This window comes from Ambystoma mexicanum, chromosome 10, assembly GCF_040938575.1.
Source record: "Ambystoma mexicanum isolate Mex_15411 chromosome 10, UKY_AmexF1_1, whole genome shotgun sequence".
NCBI lineage: Eukaryota > Metazoa > Chordata > Amphibia > Caudata > Ambystomatidae > Ambystoma > Ambystoma mexicanum.
In genome coordinates, this window is record NC_090932.1 from 459094212 (window position 1) to 459110388 (window position 16177).

The following is a 16177-nucleotide window of genomic DNA, read 5'->3' on the forward strand; positions in this document are numbered from 1 at the left end:
CGTGAAATCAAAGCCGCGGCTCAGCAAAGGCGTCATCAGAGATTGGAGTCAAAGGGGGCATTTCACATCACTAACGTCTGACATCCCCATGGAGAATCGTTCCTGATGATTTATTAACCGGACACACTGGACAGGTCTGCAGTGTTGATTCAGGATAGAGCACCTTGGGGCCAACATCCAATTTCATTTCAGCTCTGCGATAGCATTACCTCTGTGCTTCAGCAATTTCATCAGTGTGGACTTGGTTTATAGCGAGGAACTCTTAGCACTGTGTAGATAGAGTGATGGGATAGCCATAAAACTCAGCAAGCTATCACCTGCTAGGCCAGCTTCATCAAAGTCCCTTGGGCTACCTCCTGGTTTCAGGCTGCACCCCTTGTTGAAAGAACTACCCCTCCTTCCTACTCCCTCAATAGAGACAAAACAATACAATGACGTTTTATGAACCTAACTTAAGTACAAACTGTAATACATATGCCTCAATCCTATGTTCATCATTGGAAATAAACAGCATGTCACTCACTTGCCAGCTGCATCAACTCATGCACTACTGCAGCTCTGGTACATGATTACATAGGGGGCCATGCCCTAGTTTGGCCCCTACACCAGACCCAGAGGAAATATGGGCTAATAGGCGCTCCCTAACCAAAGTGGCAAGGTTGTTCCCTTCTAAGTGCACCACCAGAATTCGAGGGTACCAGCCTCACCCGCAGCCGCCTGTGCACTGCGGGCAACAATGAATGTCATCTCATGTCCGGTGTGCCCAGCCAGCCCCATGTTGGCAGATAACTTCCACTGCCGCGCTCTCTTCTCCGCACGTGAGAGAAACGAGTGTGCCATAAACCACACAGCGTCACGTGTCGATACAACGAAATGTGTCAAAATTCAATCATCATAAAAAAAAAACAACAATGCCATAAATTCCTCCTGTGATAAAGTGCAGATCATCAATGCATCTCAAACTTGATAACAATATCTGCTGCACCCTATGTGAAACCTCACTCATAAAGCACGTGTGGTTTCCACACCCAGCCGCACCTATAATTAATAGTGGTCTTAATCCCATCTACCAATCCTCCTTATCGCTGGTGCAAGCATCCCCTGTAAGAAGGCAGTGGTGGCAGCCCCTATCCTAAAGCTATGGGATGACCAGCCCTTGCCTTGGTGTCCCACTTCCCCCAGGGTGACTGGTAGAACCCTGCACAATTGTAAAATAGTCAGGGGGATCCACTGTAATGCACTAATAAGAGTGCCCCCCAGGGGTCTGCTGGTCAGGTAACAGATAGGGCAGCTGTCCCTGCTGGGTGACCTGAGCAAGGTGACCCACTTCCTTTTCCCCTTTTGATCCGCCTCAGATCTGCGCAACCTGATCCTTAGCCCCTCTCCCGTATAAGCAATGGCCACATCACCTGATAGCAGGGCCCTCCCTGACTGGTCATCTTTGCTGGCTGTGACCATCTCGCTGACATGGAATGCCCCAAAAAATGCCAAGGAAAAAGCAGCCCTAAATAGGGAAACCTCATAAGCATTGAAACAGACTGCGGGCAGGGTCTTGAGCAGTTTCTGCAATATCTCAAAAACAATGGGCCTGTGCGCATCCTTCCTGGGCCCTTCTATGCGGCCCCAACCCTTCAGTGCTGCTCGCACCTCAAATCCTTTGCACCCTGATTCAATGTCTTACTTGGCCAGTAGGAACCCCTTGCCAGTGTCAGCCACTAGATCCATTGCCTGGTCAAACGAAGCATAGTACACTGAGTAGTGCCCGGGGTCGAGCCAGTCATTGACCGACTCTCCCTTTGGATAGAATAGGTGGTGTATCATCCTGAACTTCCCTGGCTCCTTCTTGGGCATAATACCCAATGGAGACTTGATGAAACTGGGCAGGGAGGGATGAGAAGGGGTCCGCCACCCTGCCCAGTTCCAACTCCTTCCTGATCTTTTCCTTCACCAGTACCGGCTGCTTTACTGCTGACTGCAAGTTTTTGGCATTCCTCCCCATCAGTGGCCCCTCATAAGGTATCCGGAATTCATCCCTAAAACCTCTGTATAGTAAATCATGCTCTTTGTCTTTGGGGTATTCGTTTGAAAATTCATGAAGCACTAGCCTGTCAACCGGAGAGGGCCCTTATGCCCACTTGGGCCCTTTGCACACCTCTATCTTTCCCTCTTCCCCTGGCCCCCCTCTGAGGCCTGTAACATCTTGAAGAACTAGCCTGTCAATGTGGGAGGGCCCTGTTGCCCACTTGGACCTATTGTGCACCTCTGTTCTGCCCTCTACCCCTGCCCCCCCTACAGACCTGTAACATTTTGCCACTAGGTGTCCACCCCCACACTTGGAACATTCATGGGTAAATCTGCACTTAGTGCCCCAGCTGCAAGACCTCCCTGTTGAACAACCTGCAAGAGTTGTTGAATGTTCTAGCACCTTCTGTCACTCTATACCTATGCCCATGTGCATCGCTCTTGTGTGCCCGTTCCCTTGCCCTGGGTGCTGGGGCACTTTGTTGAAAGGGCTGCCAGCTACCCCTTTGGTTGTGCTCATACCTACTGAACCATGCCTTTCGTGGGTCCTTCCCCACTTCATCACTCACTTGGCTATCCCTGTCCTTTCCTCCCATGTAGGACACCCAGGCTTCCAAATCCTTCTGGCCCCATGTCATATCAGGCACCAGCACCATCTTGGATCTAAAATCCTGGTCGTAGTCAACCATCTTGTGGAACTGTACCTTCTTTGCTCATTGAGAATCATGTCCCTGTATGTCCACAATGCTGCTCCCTAATCAGGAAACCTTTCCATCATTAGGCCACCTTCTATCGGCCTCCTGGACAGCTCACTCTCTTACTTTCGCAACAGCCCTCATTATCCTTAATCTCTCTATCTCCAACACTCTTGATATTCATGCCCCTGTCATGAGGCTCCAACTGGAGCCTTCCAAAGACTGCAACTCTTGGTGCGACTCCGACTTGGCTGCCCTTAAACACAAGTGCAGAACAGCTGAGCAGAAATGGAATTCGACTGGTGGACCATCTGGCAAACTGGCCTGCAGCCCCTCCAAAGCCAATATCGATTCTGCATCCGCTCCAAGAAAAGAGTCTTTATTCAAGCCTGCATCTCCGTGGCATCAAACAACACAGCCAAACTTTTCAAAGTCTGCAAGGAACTGGCCAATTCTGCAGCAGCCTCCTCCTCTGTCACTCCCACCAAGGACCTCTGCTGAACCCTGGCAGGACACTTCACCACAAAAACCCAAGACATCCTCTCCTCCCTACCCCCGACACCACGCACCATCACCTGTGCCTCCCTTGGCCCCACCTTCACTTCCACTCTCCTCTCTCTCCCTCCCGTCACACCTGATGAGGTCGCCAGAAAAGTCCAGTCTTTGAAGGCCTCATCCAAGCAAGTTGACCGCTGCCCTTCCAAAACCATCAGCACTGACTCCCTCGCAGCAGCTTTGGACACCCTTTGCAACCTCTTCTTTTCCACTGGAGTTTTCCCAACAGCTCTCAAGCACTCCCCTGTAAACCCTCTTCTCAACAAATCCTCTGCTGACCCTTCCATTCTTTAAAATTACCACCCGATCTCTATCACTCCTTTCCTAGGCAAACTCCTGGAGAAGCTGGCTATCTCTCAGCTAAACCTCCACACGGAATCAATCAGTTGTTTCCTCAAACATCAGCCTGGCTTTAGAGCATCAAAAGGCATGGAAACTGCTCTTCTGAACACCTGTGAAAACCTGCTCTCAAATCTTGACACTAACACTCCCTCTGCCCTCATTCTCCTTGATCTTTCCTACGCCTTTGACATGGTTAACCACAACATCCTGATCTCACTGCTTCAGGGCACCTTGTGAATCACAGGTCAGGCTCTAGCTTGGTTAACCTCTTTTCTCTCCGACCACCCATCCCAGGTCGAACTTGGTGCCTTTCTCTCGACTATCGCCCTCTCAACCTGTGGCATTCCCCAGGGTTCTAACCTATCCCCCTGGTTCTTCAACCTCTACATGGCTACCCTGGCAGGTGTAATTGCCACTTTCACCTCTAATGTCCAGTGTTATGCGGATGACACACAACTATCCTTCAGGCTACCCTCATCCGCCTCCTACTCCTCATACCTGATTGTTTGTCTGCTATTCAGTCAAGGTGTGCTGCAAACAACCTTTGTCTCAATGCAAGTAAAAATTTGATTGTTTGCATTGAGACACCTGCTCCCGCTTTCCCCTTCTCACTCTGGCCGGCCTCCCTTGACCCCCCGCCTACCCCCACCTGTGAGGCCAAAAACCATGGGGTCATCTTCAACTCCACTCTCTCCTTCTTCTCTCACATTTCTGACATCTTATCAACTACATCTCCTCAGAGGCACTCTACCTTTCTCACTTTCTGTTAGCGACTCACTGTCTCCAGAGCCCCGGTTCTCTCCAGGCTGGACTACTTCAATAGCCTCATCCTTACCCTCGCTGCTTCCACCCTGTGCCCTCTTCAAATCATCCAGAACAGAACCGCGAGACTTATCCTTGGCTTCAAGCCCAGGGACTGCATCTCTCTGGAGCTGAAATCCCTTCACTGACTCCCAGTGGCATCAAGGATCAAATTCAAAACCCTCTGCATTGTCCACAAGGCTTTCTGGAGCCTGGGGTCTACGTACCTTCAACGTTGCCTTCCTAAACACTCCCTCTCGAGCCCTCCGCTCATCTACCTCCAACCTTCTGCGAGTGAGCCGGTTCTCCAAGCAGAGATTTGGACGGAGATCCCTTTCCGAACAGCCTCCCTGCAACCTTCCGTCTTGAGCCTGATATTCCTAAATTCCGGAAACTCCTCAAGACCTTCCTTTTCTCCTCTTCCTTCTCTCTCTTCTCTACCCTGCTAACCTAGCTCTCTGCTCTTCTTTCTCTCCCTCCTTTCCACACAGCTTACTGACTGGCCGTCTGGTGTACTTCAGAGTCTCACAGGTCCCAGACACCCCTGCCAGTCCGTCTGCACTTGCCTCGGGGCCCTGCACCCCACACCTGCACTGCACTTGTAATAAAAACCTTGAGAGCTTCTCTCTCCGAACCTCACAAGTCTCTACCGACTGGGTGCACTTGGTCCCCTGCCCCTCCCTTGCCCTTCCCACACTTGCACAATCTGTATACAGCCCTGCCTAAAGATTGTTTTGTCTGTTCTCCCTTGTCTTACCCCCTTAATGTGCACTTGAAATAAACCACAGAATCGCTGTCAGGCGTATTTGCTGTATCGAAACTGTTAAATGTATCATATTCACTTAATCTGCCTGTGCAGACCGTTATCGTCTCAGAAATTCAAGGGCTCTGAGCGACTGTTGTTTTTTCCCTGTGTTCCCTCCCTCCTTGAGCGGTTTGAAACGCTTGCCTGTGTATATACGCTATATAAATAAACTTTACCATACCATACCGCCTGCAATAAAGAGAATGCCTTATTCCAGTTATCTATTGTCTCTTCTGGCTTATTCCTCTTCAGTATTCTCCTCTCTTCCTCCTTGCTAACCATAATATCTGGCCCGCCGTCTCTACCGACAGCAAAGAAAATATGACAAAATACTTCCTCACCCATATTTGCTCCTTAACCTGTTTAGGAATGTGCCACGCTAGTGTGGACCTGCCCAACAGCAGTGGGCAATAGTCACTAGGGTGACACTCTGCATCATACTCCCTGTTACAGCCTGCTGACCCGCCACGTCGGTCCCAATCTCCACATTAACTGCAGGTCCATTCACCCCTGCCATTACATTTGACTGCTGTGGGGAGTCAACCGGGACCAATGTCGGGGCTAATTCCCTTTTGTCCCCTTGTACTAGTCCTCTCAATTCACCCAATCCTGTGTTAAGCCTAATGTTTGTAATTCAAAGTTTTGGCTTAAATTCTGTGTGGATGGAAAATAGTGGCAAGGAGCCAGAAAGAAGAGGGAAAAATCAGATTGAAAATGTAGTCCACCACCCTGCAGCCCCTCCAACATTCCCCTACCCTAATATATCCCCTTACCCCACCACCCATCTATTAATTTGCTAAAAAGTCAAACAAGTGACAAGTTAGGCATTTTCTGCCTCCGTTTGTTTTAATTCTAATTTTTCTACAACTACCGGCCTGTACCACTGGTTCGTGTGGGATCTGCCACAATCTACAATTTCAATTGTTCATGTTCCTTTGATGCGGCTGCCTTACCACTAGGTTGACGCAAGACCCTCTTTCTCTTTGGTTGTTCTTCAATGAGCATCTCAGTGGGCGGCAGGGTGTCTATCGTGATGGGTGAGCAAATCTGTGGGTGCACCACTTGCTCATGTGTGGGCACCTAGTGCCCCTCCTCCAGCACCTTTTTTGCCCGACCTTTTCCCTTGCTGCGTAATCTCTCGAAAGAGTGCCCATAGCTCAGCCTCATCATCAAAATCATGGCCACTGCTACCACTGGAGCTTCCCTCACCTCTGGCAAACATGTCTGGTGACTCCTGTCCAGACATCTCAAACAGACCCATGGTGGCATTATGACAATTCGTTCTTATAGCATATACATAGGGCAATTTAAATAGTATGTATGTTATTTCAGAAAATTCCTATCCCAGGCCTCGCTCCTTCTATCTACTTCTCTGTTGTCCCGAAGTGCAAAACCACGTAATGGTTACAACTCCCCACCCAGCCCCCCCGAAACGCAAGCAAGATCTCCATTAGTTGCACAAGGCATGCAAACTGCATTCTACAACCCTTCAAGTGATGCCGCAACCTCCTTTTACAGGAAGCTTAGAAACTATACCAAAGTATTTACTCCTGTGTTCCAGTGTCATGCACCGCAGCCATCCTGCTGCAGTCCTCTTTCTCTGTGCACTAGAGCTTTTATACCTGTGATTGCACATAGAACAAGTATGTGTTATTGCAAGACAAGCAGTGCTGCACACCTCATGCTGGTAGAAACCACGCCCTGGGACACAATACATCAATAAGTCAGCCAAACACTGGGCATTTGTTTGCATTCATTCAAGTTCAGGCATAACACATGACCCGGCAGGCGCTTGCAAATTGATACATTCGGGAGTTAGACTCATAACTTGTACCCTGCAAGTACTTAGACTAATCCATTTATGCCCAACCTGTCCTGGTCTCTGTGGTGCCCATAACAGAGGGAACTAAACCTGCAATTTGGCTTCACACTAATCTGTCCCAACCGTGCTGATCCTCGGCACCCCGTTCAACACTCCTGACAAAATTCCTCACAACACAGCCCCACACCAGCCTTTCCCTAAAGCAGGTGCAGAAGAGCTTATCAAGAGAAGGCAGGACACTGCAAGGGCTCCTTCTCCCATAGCTCTCAACCATTTCTGTTGCAAAGGCGGGTGAAATCACCCGATTTTGTTTTTGGCGGGTGAGACGCCCATTGAAATGAATGGGCGTGCAGGAGGCTTGGCGGGTGAGTCAGCCCTTTACAAGGCGGGTGACACCCGCCAAAAGCGTGTGAGTTGAGAGCTATGCTTCTCCACAGATTAAACTCTACAACACAATACTAGGACTGGCTTGCTTATTTACATGATTGTCTTATAATAACATTTGAAGTTCGCAACGAGATGCAAGGGATGGAGTCTTGACAGGTAGCGCCTTCCCAGCAAAACTTTAAATTTACCATAAACTATATTTACAGGAAAACAGATCTACACTGCCGAAGGGTAGCCCATCACCTTGCAAATTCCATCCTGTGTCCTTTATTAATTAATTTGCAAGCCCTGTCCCGCTGCATCACTGCCCGCCCTATCCCGTTACATGTTGATTTACAGGAGGGGGGTGGGTTGGTGAACATCCCAGAGAGACAAACTACGTTTACAACAATCTACCTCTCATGCACGTGAACTGGGAATGAGAGCAACCGCCGTCCACACGTGGCGCGACCGCCGACCCAACACATGCCTGGAAAACAAACAGGCCGGTGCCGTGCCTTAAGTGGCACTACAAATCGAGCCGGGGCTCATTGAGGGGGGTGGCCTAACAGCGGGGGCCTCGGCTCAATGGGCAACTGGCACCCCTGCCAAGCAGCCTTTTGTAGAGATCAGCACCCTCTCCCTTTTAGGGAGAGGGTGCTGATCTCTGCATTTATTTTTTATAGGCATGCCTGGCAGGGGACAGCGCCTCGCCTATTCAGCCTTAATGGTGCCGCTGTCCCTCGCCAGCTGGGGAGGGGCAGCGTTACCATTAAGGCTGAAAGGGTGAGGCCGCTGGAAGCTGAGGCCTTTTTCCTGAAGACTGAAACTCCCGCGAATCCGCGGGAGCTTCAGTATTTAGAAAGCAAGGCCTCTGCTTCCAGTGGCCTCACGTTATCTCCTTAATGGTGGCGCCGGCCCACGGGCATCACTTGATTAAAGGGATGCCTCCCAGGTGCGGAGCCACCATTATGGCTGAAAGGCATTTTTTTCTGAAGCCTGAAGCTCTCGCACACGAGCAAGAGCTTCAGGCTGTAGAAAAAAAAGCCTTTTCGTGTAGTGGCCGGGGCTGCCAGGAGAGATTAGTGGGCCCTGGAAGGGCCCCGCCTCAAAACGAAATTTCGGAGCCTGCCTGGGCCCAGCCCCGGCAGGCCCCAGCCCACTTAAAGCCCTGTGCGTGTATGATGGTGCTGGGGAGGCAAGGGGTGGGCTCAGGAGAAGAAAAGCCTGCAGCGGGGCACTGTCTCACCATGCAGGCTCAGGAACTGCGAGCAGACGCTGCAGTGGAAGAACAATATCTCTAACTTTCCTGTCCGAGCCCGAGCCCTCATGGCCATGCCTGTGCACGGCCTAATTCAGCCCACACCTGAACCACTGATGCGGGGCAGACCCCGCGCCCCTCAGGGGCTGGTGCGTCACGACCGCAACCTGCACTCAACAAAACCCCTTCGTAGATGCACAGGCAGCACGAATGCTGCCATTCTACCACTGCTGAGCCATGTCGCACGGCATGGACACAGCACTGCTTAGCCCCTGCTGGACACGGGCTCAAGTGTCCCATGCGCCATTACTCACACCAAACAATACTGCAGATGCAGCCACACAATTCTGGCAAAGCCATATTTAGTGAATCAAATATTAGTCATGGGCGCCCCTCTATGAGAACGAACAAGGCAAAAATGGCCTGTTCTTTGGGATGGTACCCACTCTAGAGTCTGCTGCCGCACTTTAGCTCACTGTACCTTTTACAGATGGGAAATATCTATTTGCATATCAGTCTTTGTCCTGCCCACATGGGCAGTCCAGCACCGAAATGCTAATGCAATTCGCTTCTGAACAAGAGTACCAACAGCAAACCCCATACACGTGTTTCAGCCTTGTTGGGTCTCATCAGTGAGGTGGAGCTGTGCCTTTCTGATGATGGCCGCATTCGTGCTGTTAGAGTGACTCCCAGAGCCCCTTTGTTTGCATATTAAGTAACTTTGGGTCTCACCCTAAATTATCAGGGGAATCCAGACGGGGACCCCTTGCTGCCCCTCTGAGGGGGCATTTGGTGTCCAGATAGGGCAGTTGAAAAACGACTAGGAAGACGAGTTGTTAATAGGAAAGGAAGAGAGGCAGTGGAGAGTTAGACTCCCTCCTTAGTGATTCCAGTGTTCCAATTAACTGCAAAGTAAAATGGAATGAGACAGAAAAAGAACACTGAGTGGAATAGAAAAGGGTAACAGTGGAAGAAGGAACATTCACCAAACGAGGAATTTGTAGATCACCTACAGCAATCATAAAGCTGACATGTCTGACCCTTTTCTCATGACATGATGAACGCTTCTTTGTTTTGCCCTAAATGCTTGCATTGCCCATTGCTCTAAGCTGTTGTGTGCTCTGATTTTATAGTCTTTCTCCTCAGTTATGGGTCATACATTTGAAAGGCCCTTTATTGACAATGGGGTATATTGGCCCTTTATTTAGTTCCATGGTTCCATGCCAAGAAACCTAGCTCTAAGATTGAACATTGAGTAGTGTTCTATATGCATATTTTCATGCACACATTAAGTGGGTAGATCTGGTTCCCCTTTGATCAGAAGAAGCAAGATGGTTTTGGGAATATCTGGGCCCTAATTCTAGAAAATATACATTGTTGTATATGGGTTCAACTGAACTGTTTAGCAAATATGCACCATTAAAAAAACGGTTGCTCTCCGGTATGACGTCACTGCTGTGAAATATGAAAATCATATTTCACTGCAGTGACGTCACAGACCCACTCACCTACATTAAGTTCTGTCCAGGACTGAAAAACGCTCGTCAGTTCTCTCCGCACACTGACTCTACACACTACTAACAACAGCTCAGAGCCAACCTGCAGCCCTCCAGTCTGTAAACAGAAAATAAGCAAGCTGTTAAGGGAAAGGAACTTACCTTTCTTCCAAAACACAGAAGAAGGTGACAGACACCCATATACAACATACAATTGTACATGGGTGACTATCAACCAAGGGGAAATATTCACTTTCGTTGTCTATCAGATATTACTCTGAACACCTCAGAGGAATATTCTCCTTAGTTGATTCTGAGCAATGTTCGGTATATATATTTTTCCTGCTTGAACAGAGAGAGCGATTACAAAAAAGCAAGCCCCCTATAGCTGCCTGAATGGCAATACATGGTCCTTGGCGATGTTCTGCATATTGCATACATGCCAACCCGCCCGATTTAGGCGGGAGACTTCCGATTTTTTCAATGAAACATATTGCTATTTTTCCCTTTCTCCTGACTAAAATTATTCGAATACAATGCAAGCCTGTGGGGAAATGATATTCTCTCGCTTTCCATTACAAAATCTCTCTCACAGATGCTCCAGGATGTTGGCATGTATGACGTTGGTCTCATTTTCTCCAGCACTCTAGTAGGTTATTGGACAGACATCCCAACAGTGGATAAAGAGGGACCAAGTAGTCATGTTTTTTTGTCCAGTTTACTCTCATCAATATACCAACTGGGTTTTGGATAATCCCAACAGCAACCCTTATCCAAAGCACACTATCAAAAAATAAGACTGGCTTTCTGCTTTTCCTGTTTTCATCAGTGTTCCCCTTGCCTTTATTGACTTGTTAATCATATTTTCCATGTATACACACTCCCTTGCATGTCCTGCTGATTCTGAGCTGTGAGCCCAAGACTGGGCTCCACTGGGCGTATTCATAATGGGCTGGATTTATTGCTGGTTGGTTACTGCCAGGTAGTAGCATACCACCAGGCAGTAACTACTGTTATCACCCAGTAGTATGTGATAAGGGCTTTAGTGTTCAAGCAGAAGTACCCCAAAAGGTTGTACAGTAATTCCCCACAGGTTTCATGTCAGCACAGAGTACATGCTATCAATATTTTACCCAATCCCCTTGTTAGAGACAAAAGCTTCATTCTTGGATGGCTAATTCTATGATGTATACTTGAACTGTGTGACATGGTCAACATGCTGGGATCACATTGAAACTTTTATCACCAGTACTTGATATCCATTTGAAGACCAAATAATATTGACATTTGAATTTCTCTTTCTTTGTTTTGTCTTATAGCTCTCTTGCCCGTGAAGAAATGGATACATCTCCATCCAAGCCCCATGCAGCCAAAAAGAGAGTCAAAATACACCCCAACACAGTGACTGTGAAATATACCTCCCATTACCCCCAGCCTGGAGATGAAGGATATGAAGAAATCAGTGAGGACAATGGCAGCTACATCGAAGAAAACCCAAAGAAGAGGCTTTTGGGGGATGGAAAAAGAAAAGGCAGAACTTTCTTTGGAACAATGGATGGTCGATCCCGGTCAACTGAAGGCAAAGACAATGCCCTGGCCCAGCAATTTCAAAGTTTTGCAGACAGCACTATTTTCCAGTCACGGAAAACGTGGGCGGTGCTCTTTGGATCTGCCCTGGCCCATGGGTGTGTTGCTTTGATCACAAGACTTGTCTCAGACCGTTCTAAAGTGCCCTCCCTGGAGTTGATCTTCATCCGCTCTGTCTTGCAAGTGTTATCCGTAGTGGTAGTGTGTTACTATCATGAGCCCCCTTTTGGCCCCCAGGGCTACCGATTGAAGCTTTTCTTCTATGGAGTGTGCAATGTCATCGCCATAACGTGTGCATATACATCTTTCTCTATTGTCCCGCCAAGCAATGGAACGACGATGTGGCGGGCTACCACCACTGTTTTCAGTGCCATCTTAGCATTTCTGCTGGTGGATGAACGGATGGCTTATATCGATACAGTAACAGTGGTCAGCAGTATCTTTGGAGTTTGCCTAGTCATGATCCCAAACATTGTCGAGGAGAACGCATCTTCGTTCAACATTTGGAAGGAAGCCTTCGGCTACACTATGACTGTCATGGCTGGATTGACAACAGCTCTCTCCATGATAGTCTACAGGTCAATAAAAGAGAAAGTAACCATGTGGACAGCACTCTTTACCTTTGGATGGACTGGGACAGTCTGGGGAGCATGCAGCATGTTCGTTCTACAAGAACCTATCATCCCCCTGGACGGAGAAACTTGGGGTTATCTCTTGGCAATCTGTGTTTGTTCAACTGTGGCATTCTTAGGAGTTTACTATGCATTGAATAAGTTCCACCCCGCTCTGGTCAGCACCGTTCAGCACCTAGAGATTGTGGTGGCCATGATTCTTCAGCTGATAGTGCTGCACATGTATCCCAGTGTTTATGACCTCATCGGCGGAGCCATCATCCTAATCAGTGTCTTTACCCTGGCTGGATACAAGCTTTACTGGGGTGTGTTGGGGAGGCAGGATTATCAAGAGATATTGGACTCTCCTATTAAGTGAACAGTCAAGCTTAAGCCCAAGCCAAGGACTTTTTGCCAGCACATCGTGGAATACATGACGTACAATGATCTGTGATATGAGTGTCTGTTTTGCCAAAGTCTTTTGTATTGTGTTGTTGAAAGAGTTCTCTGATGTTTTTGTCTTTTAATGTGACGTGAGAATAATAAAAACGAATACTACACTGATGTGCTTGTCGGGGTGATGAAAAAAAGAGTACTCATTCGTTTTTTCCCCATTTTATCTGGGTCATATTTCTGAGGCACAGGGCCTCTCACCTAATATTTGTGTGTCTGCACCTTAGGAACAAGGGAATTCTGTCGCTGAAGCAGGAGCCTGTCACTCCCTTGTCACGTTTTATCCTTCTTAACATCTACCATCGGAGAGTCATACCACAACACCTGGAGTGCCATGTTGGTTGGACAATCTGTTTAGGTTGTGTTAGATGAAGGGACCCAAATGGCCTATCCGAAAGGTGTCTTTTTTAAATGTTGTTTTTTAAAAGGAAGCTGTGTAAATGCAGTTGGTGCAAGTGGATCTAGGCCACCTTGCCTAAGCCCCTGCCACCTGTCAATCACCTGAAACTGTTAGCACCTTCCTGTTTCCCCCGATTTTTCCCTACTTAAGCAGCCCTGCAGCCTCTTTCTTTGCAGCTGGTGAGCAGGTGCAAGTGGATCTAGGTCACCTGGACTATGCCCTGGCCACAATGTCAATCACTTTAAACTTTTGGTGCCTTCCTGTTTTCTGCCATTTTTCCCTACTTAAGCAGTCCTCTAGCCTCTTTCTTTTGCAGTTGGTGAGCAGGTGCAAGTGGATCTAGGACACCAGGCATAAGCCCCTCCCACCTGTCAATCATCTTAAACTGTTGGCGCCTTCCTGTTTTCCCGCCCTTTTCCCCAACCTAAGCAGCCCTCCAGCTTCTTTCCTTTGCAGTTGGTGAGAAGTGCAAGTGGATCTAGGTCACCTGGCCTAAGCCCTGCCCACCTGTCAATCACCTTACACTGTTGGTACCTTCCTGTTTTCCAGCCCTTTTCCCTTACTTAAGCCCCTCCAGCCTCTTTCCTTTGCAGTTGGTGAGCAGGTGCAAGTGGATCCGCACCCACCGCCTTAGCCCTGCCTCTTCCTTTCTGCTCTTAACGCTTAGATTAAGGGCATCTCACACACAGGTGCCCAAAGTGAAGGGCAGATGAAGAAAAGGGCAATTCCTGTTTGGACTGGGAGGACCCAGGGCCCGAACCCCTGCTCAGACAACAGGTAAGCATGCGCCGACATGTGTTTTCTCCCTCTGTCCCCATAGGGCAGCCACACAATCACCAGGCAACGCCAACGTCAACAACATCGCCCCTCCTCTAAGGCATGGACTCTGCAATGTAGCAACCTCACCCACATCAGCCTCAAGCCCAACACCCCCTCACCATCCACAACACAGAAGCTGATGGTGCCAACGTCCGCTCAGCTATCACCTATGCAGAAGGCATCACTGACCTTATCACTACACATGACCTTGATGCCACCTTCATCCCTAAGACCTGGCTGACACTCACCTCCAAAAACAAAGAGGTGATGGCTGGAAGGTTTAGACTTAATCTTAACCACTGGCAATGCTCTGGGCAACCCTCCAGACCACCGTTCTTCGCCTGCCAAGCCATTACAGAAGGGAAAGACCATATGCAAATCAGGCTTGGCCCCACCCCAAAAGGGGCAGTCCAGCCCGAACTGCTAGGCCACATCCCTTCTGCACGAGACCACAAGCATCCCCAAACATGTTTCGCCCTTGTTGGGGCTCATCAGTGAGGAGTAGCCTGGGTCTCTAGGCCCAGCAGGCACGGGACCCACGTCTGGGCATACCCGTCCCACTCGGGGTGACATAGCAAAAACAAAGAGGTGATGGCTGGAAGGTTTAGACTTAATCTTAACCACTGGCAATGCTCTGGGCAACCCTCCAGACCACCGTTCTTCGCCTGCCAAGCCATTACAGAAGGGAAAGACCATATGCAAATCAGGCTTGGCCCCACCCCAAAAGGGGCAGTCCAGCCCGAACTGCTAGGCCACATCCCTTCTGCACGAGACCACAAGCATCCCCAAACATGTTTCGCCCTTGTTGGGGCTCATCAGTGAGGAGTAGCCTGGGTCTCTAGGCCCAGCAGGCACGGGACCCACGTCTGGGCATACCCGTCCCACTCGGGGTGACATAGCAAAAACAAAGAGGTGATGGCTGGAAGGTTTAGACTTAATCTTAACCACTGGCAATGCTCTGGGCAACCCTCCAGACCACCGTTCTTCGCCTGCCAAGCCATTACAGAAGGGAAAGACCACCTTTCGTTTTGCTAAAGTCACCCCGAGTGGGACGGGTATGCCCAGACGTGGGTCCCGAGTCTGCCGGGCCTAGAGACCCAAGCTACTCCTCACTGATGACGCCCAACAAGGCTGAAACATGTCTGGGGATGCTTGTGGTCTCGTGCAGAAGGGATGTGACCTAGCAGTTCGGGCTGGACTGCCCCTTTTGGGGTAGGACCATGCCTGATTTGCATATGGTTTTTCCCCTTCTGTAATGGCTTGGCAGACTGAAAAACGATGGTCTGGAGGGTTGCCCAGAGCTTTGCCCGTGGTTATGATTTATTCAAAACCTTCCAGCCATCACCTTTCGTTTTGCTAATGACACTCACCTCCACCCACTTCCTAGACATCCTTGTCCACTACGTCTACAGCCTCCAACACATAGATAAGCCAAACAAGACAGGTGCAGGGTTTACAGTCATACACAAGGGCTCGTGGCCATGCACTAGACTTGATGACGACAACATTGGCTCCTTCAAAGTCCTCTCCTGCCACTTCCCACTCTCCTCAACGGACACAGTCACCTTCCGTATCATCAACAGACCACCCAAAACCTAGACCGCCTTCATCAGAGACTTCACCGATCTGGTCACCACCATGTCCCTCACGCACACCAACAACATCTTCCTAGGCGACTTCAACATCCTAGGTAACAAGGGCACCAAACCGATGTAGGAATCTCTCCTCAGCCTTCTTGACACCCTAAGCCTCACACAGCACACGAAAGATGCACCAAATGAGAAAGGTAACATCCTCGACCCAATCATCACCGCACTTCCCTCCACTACAGCTCTCCTCTCCCGTTTGACTTGTCTGACCCCATAGCCGTGCCTTTAAACATCCTGCACACACCTCCAGTCAAGCACCCCCAGCAGAAATCCAGCAGACAAACCTTCAGGTCCTTCAAGAACTTTCCAGTGGAAGCCCTCACAGAAGACCTTGCAAACCTACACCGTACATGGACCGAACACCCCAACCAAACTGCAACTCTCTACTGGGAGCACTCAATGCCAACCTCTCAGCCTCCATCGACCAGCACACACTGCTAAAACAATGCACCTGCAAACCAAAACCATCAGCACCCTAGTACACGCAAGAACT

The 16177-nt window shown here is 49.2% G+C and overlaps 1 protein-coding gene across 1 annotated transcript in view; it reads left to right on the plus strand.

Annotated features, from left to right (window-relative positions):
- SLC35G2 (solute carrier family 35 member G2) overlaps positions 1 to 12927 on the plus strand; it is a 338112-nt gene extending 325185 nt beyond the window's left edge. The window contains exon 2 of the mRNA XM_069618026.1: positions 11485 to 12927. Coding sequence (XP_069474127.1) covers positions 11485 to 12742 — 1258 coding nt within the window. The 3' untranslated portion in view covers positions 12743 to 12927. The remainder of the gene's footprint in view (positions 1 to 11484) is intronic.
- The last annotated feature ends 3250 nt before the right edge of the window (positions 12928 to 16177 follow it).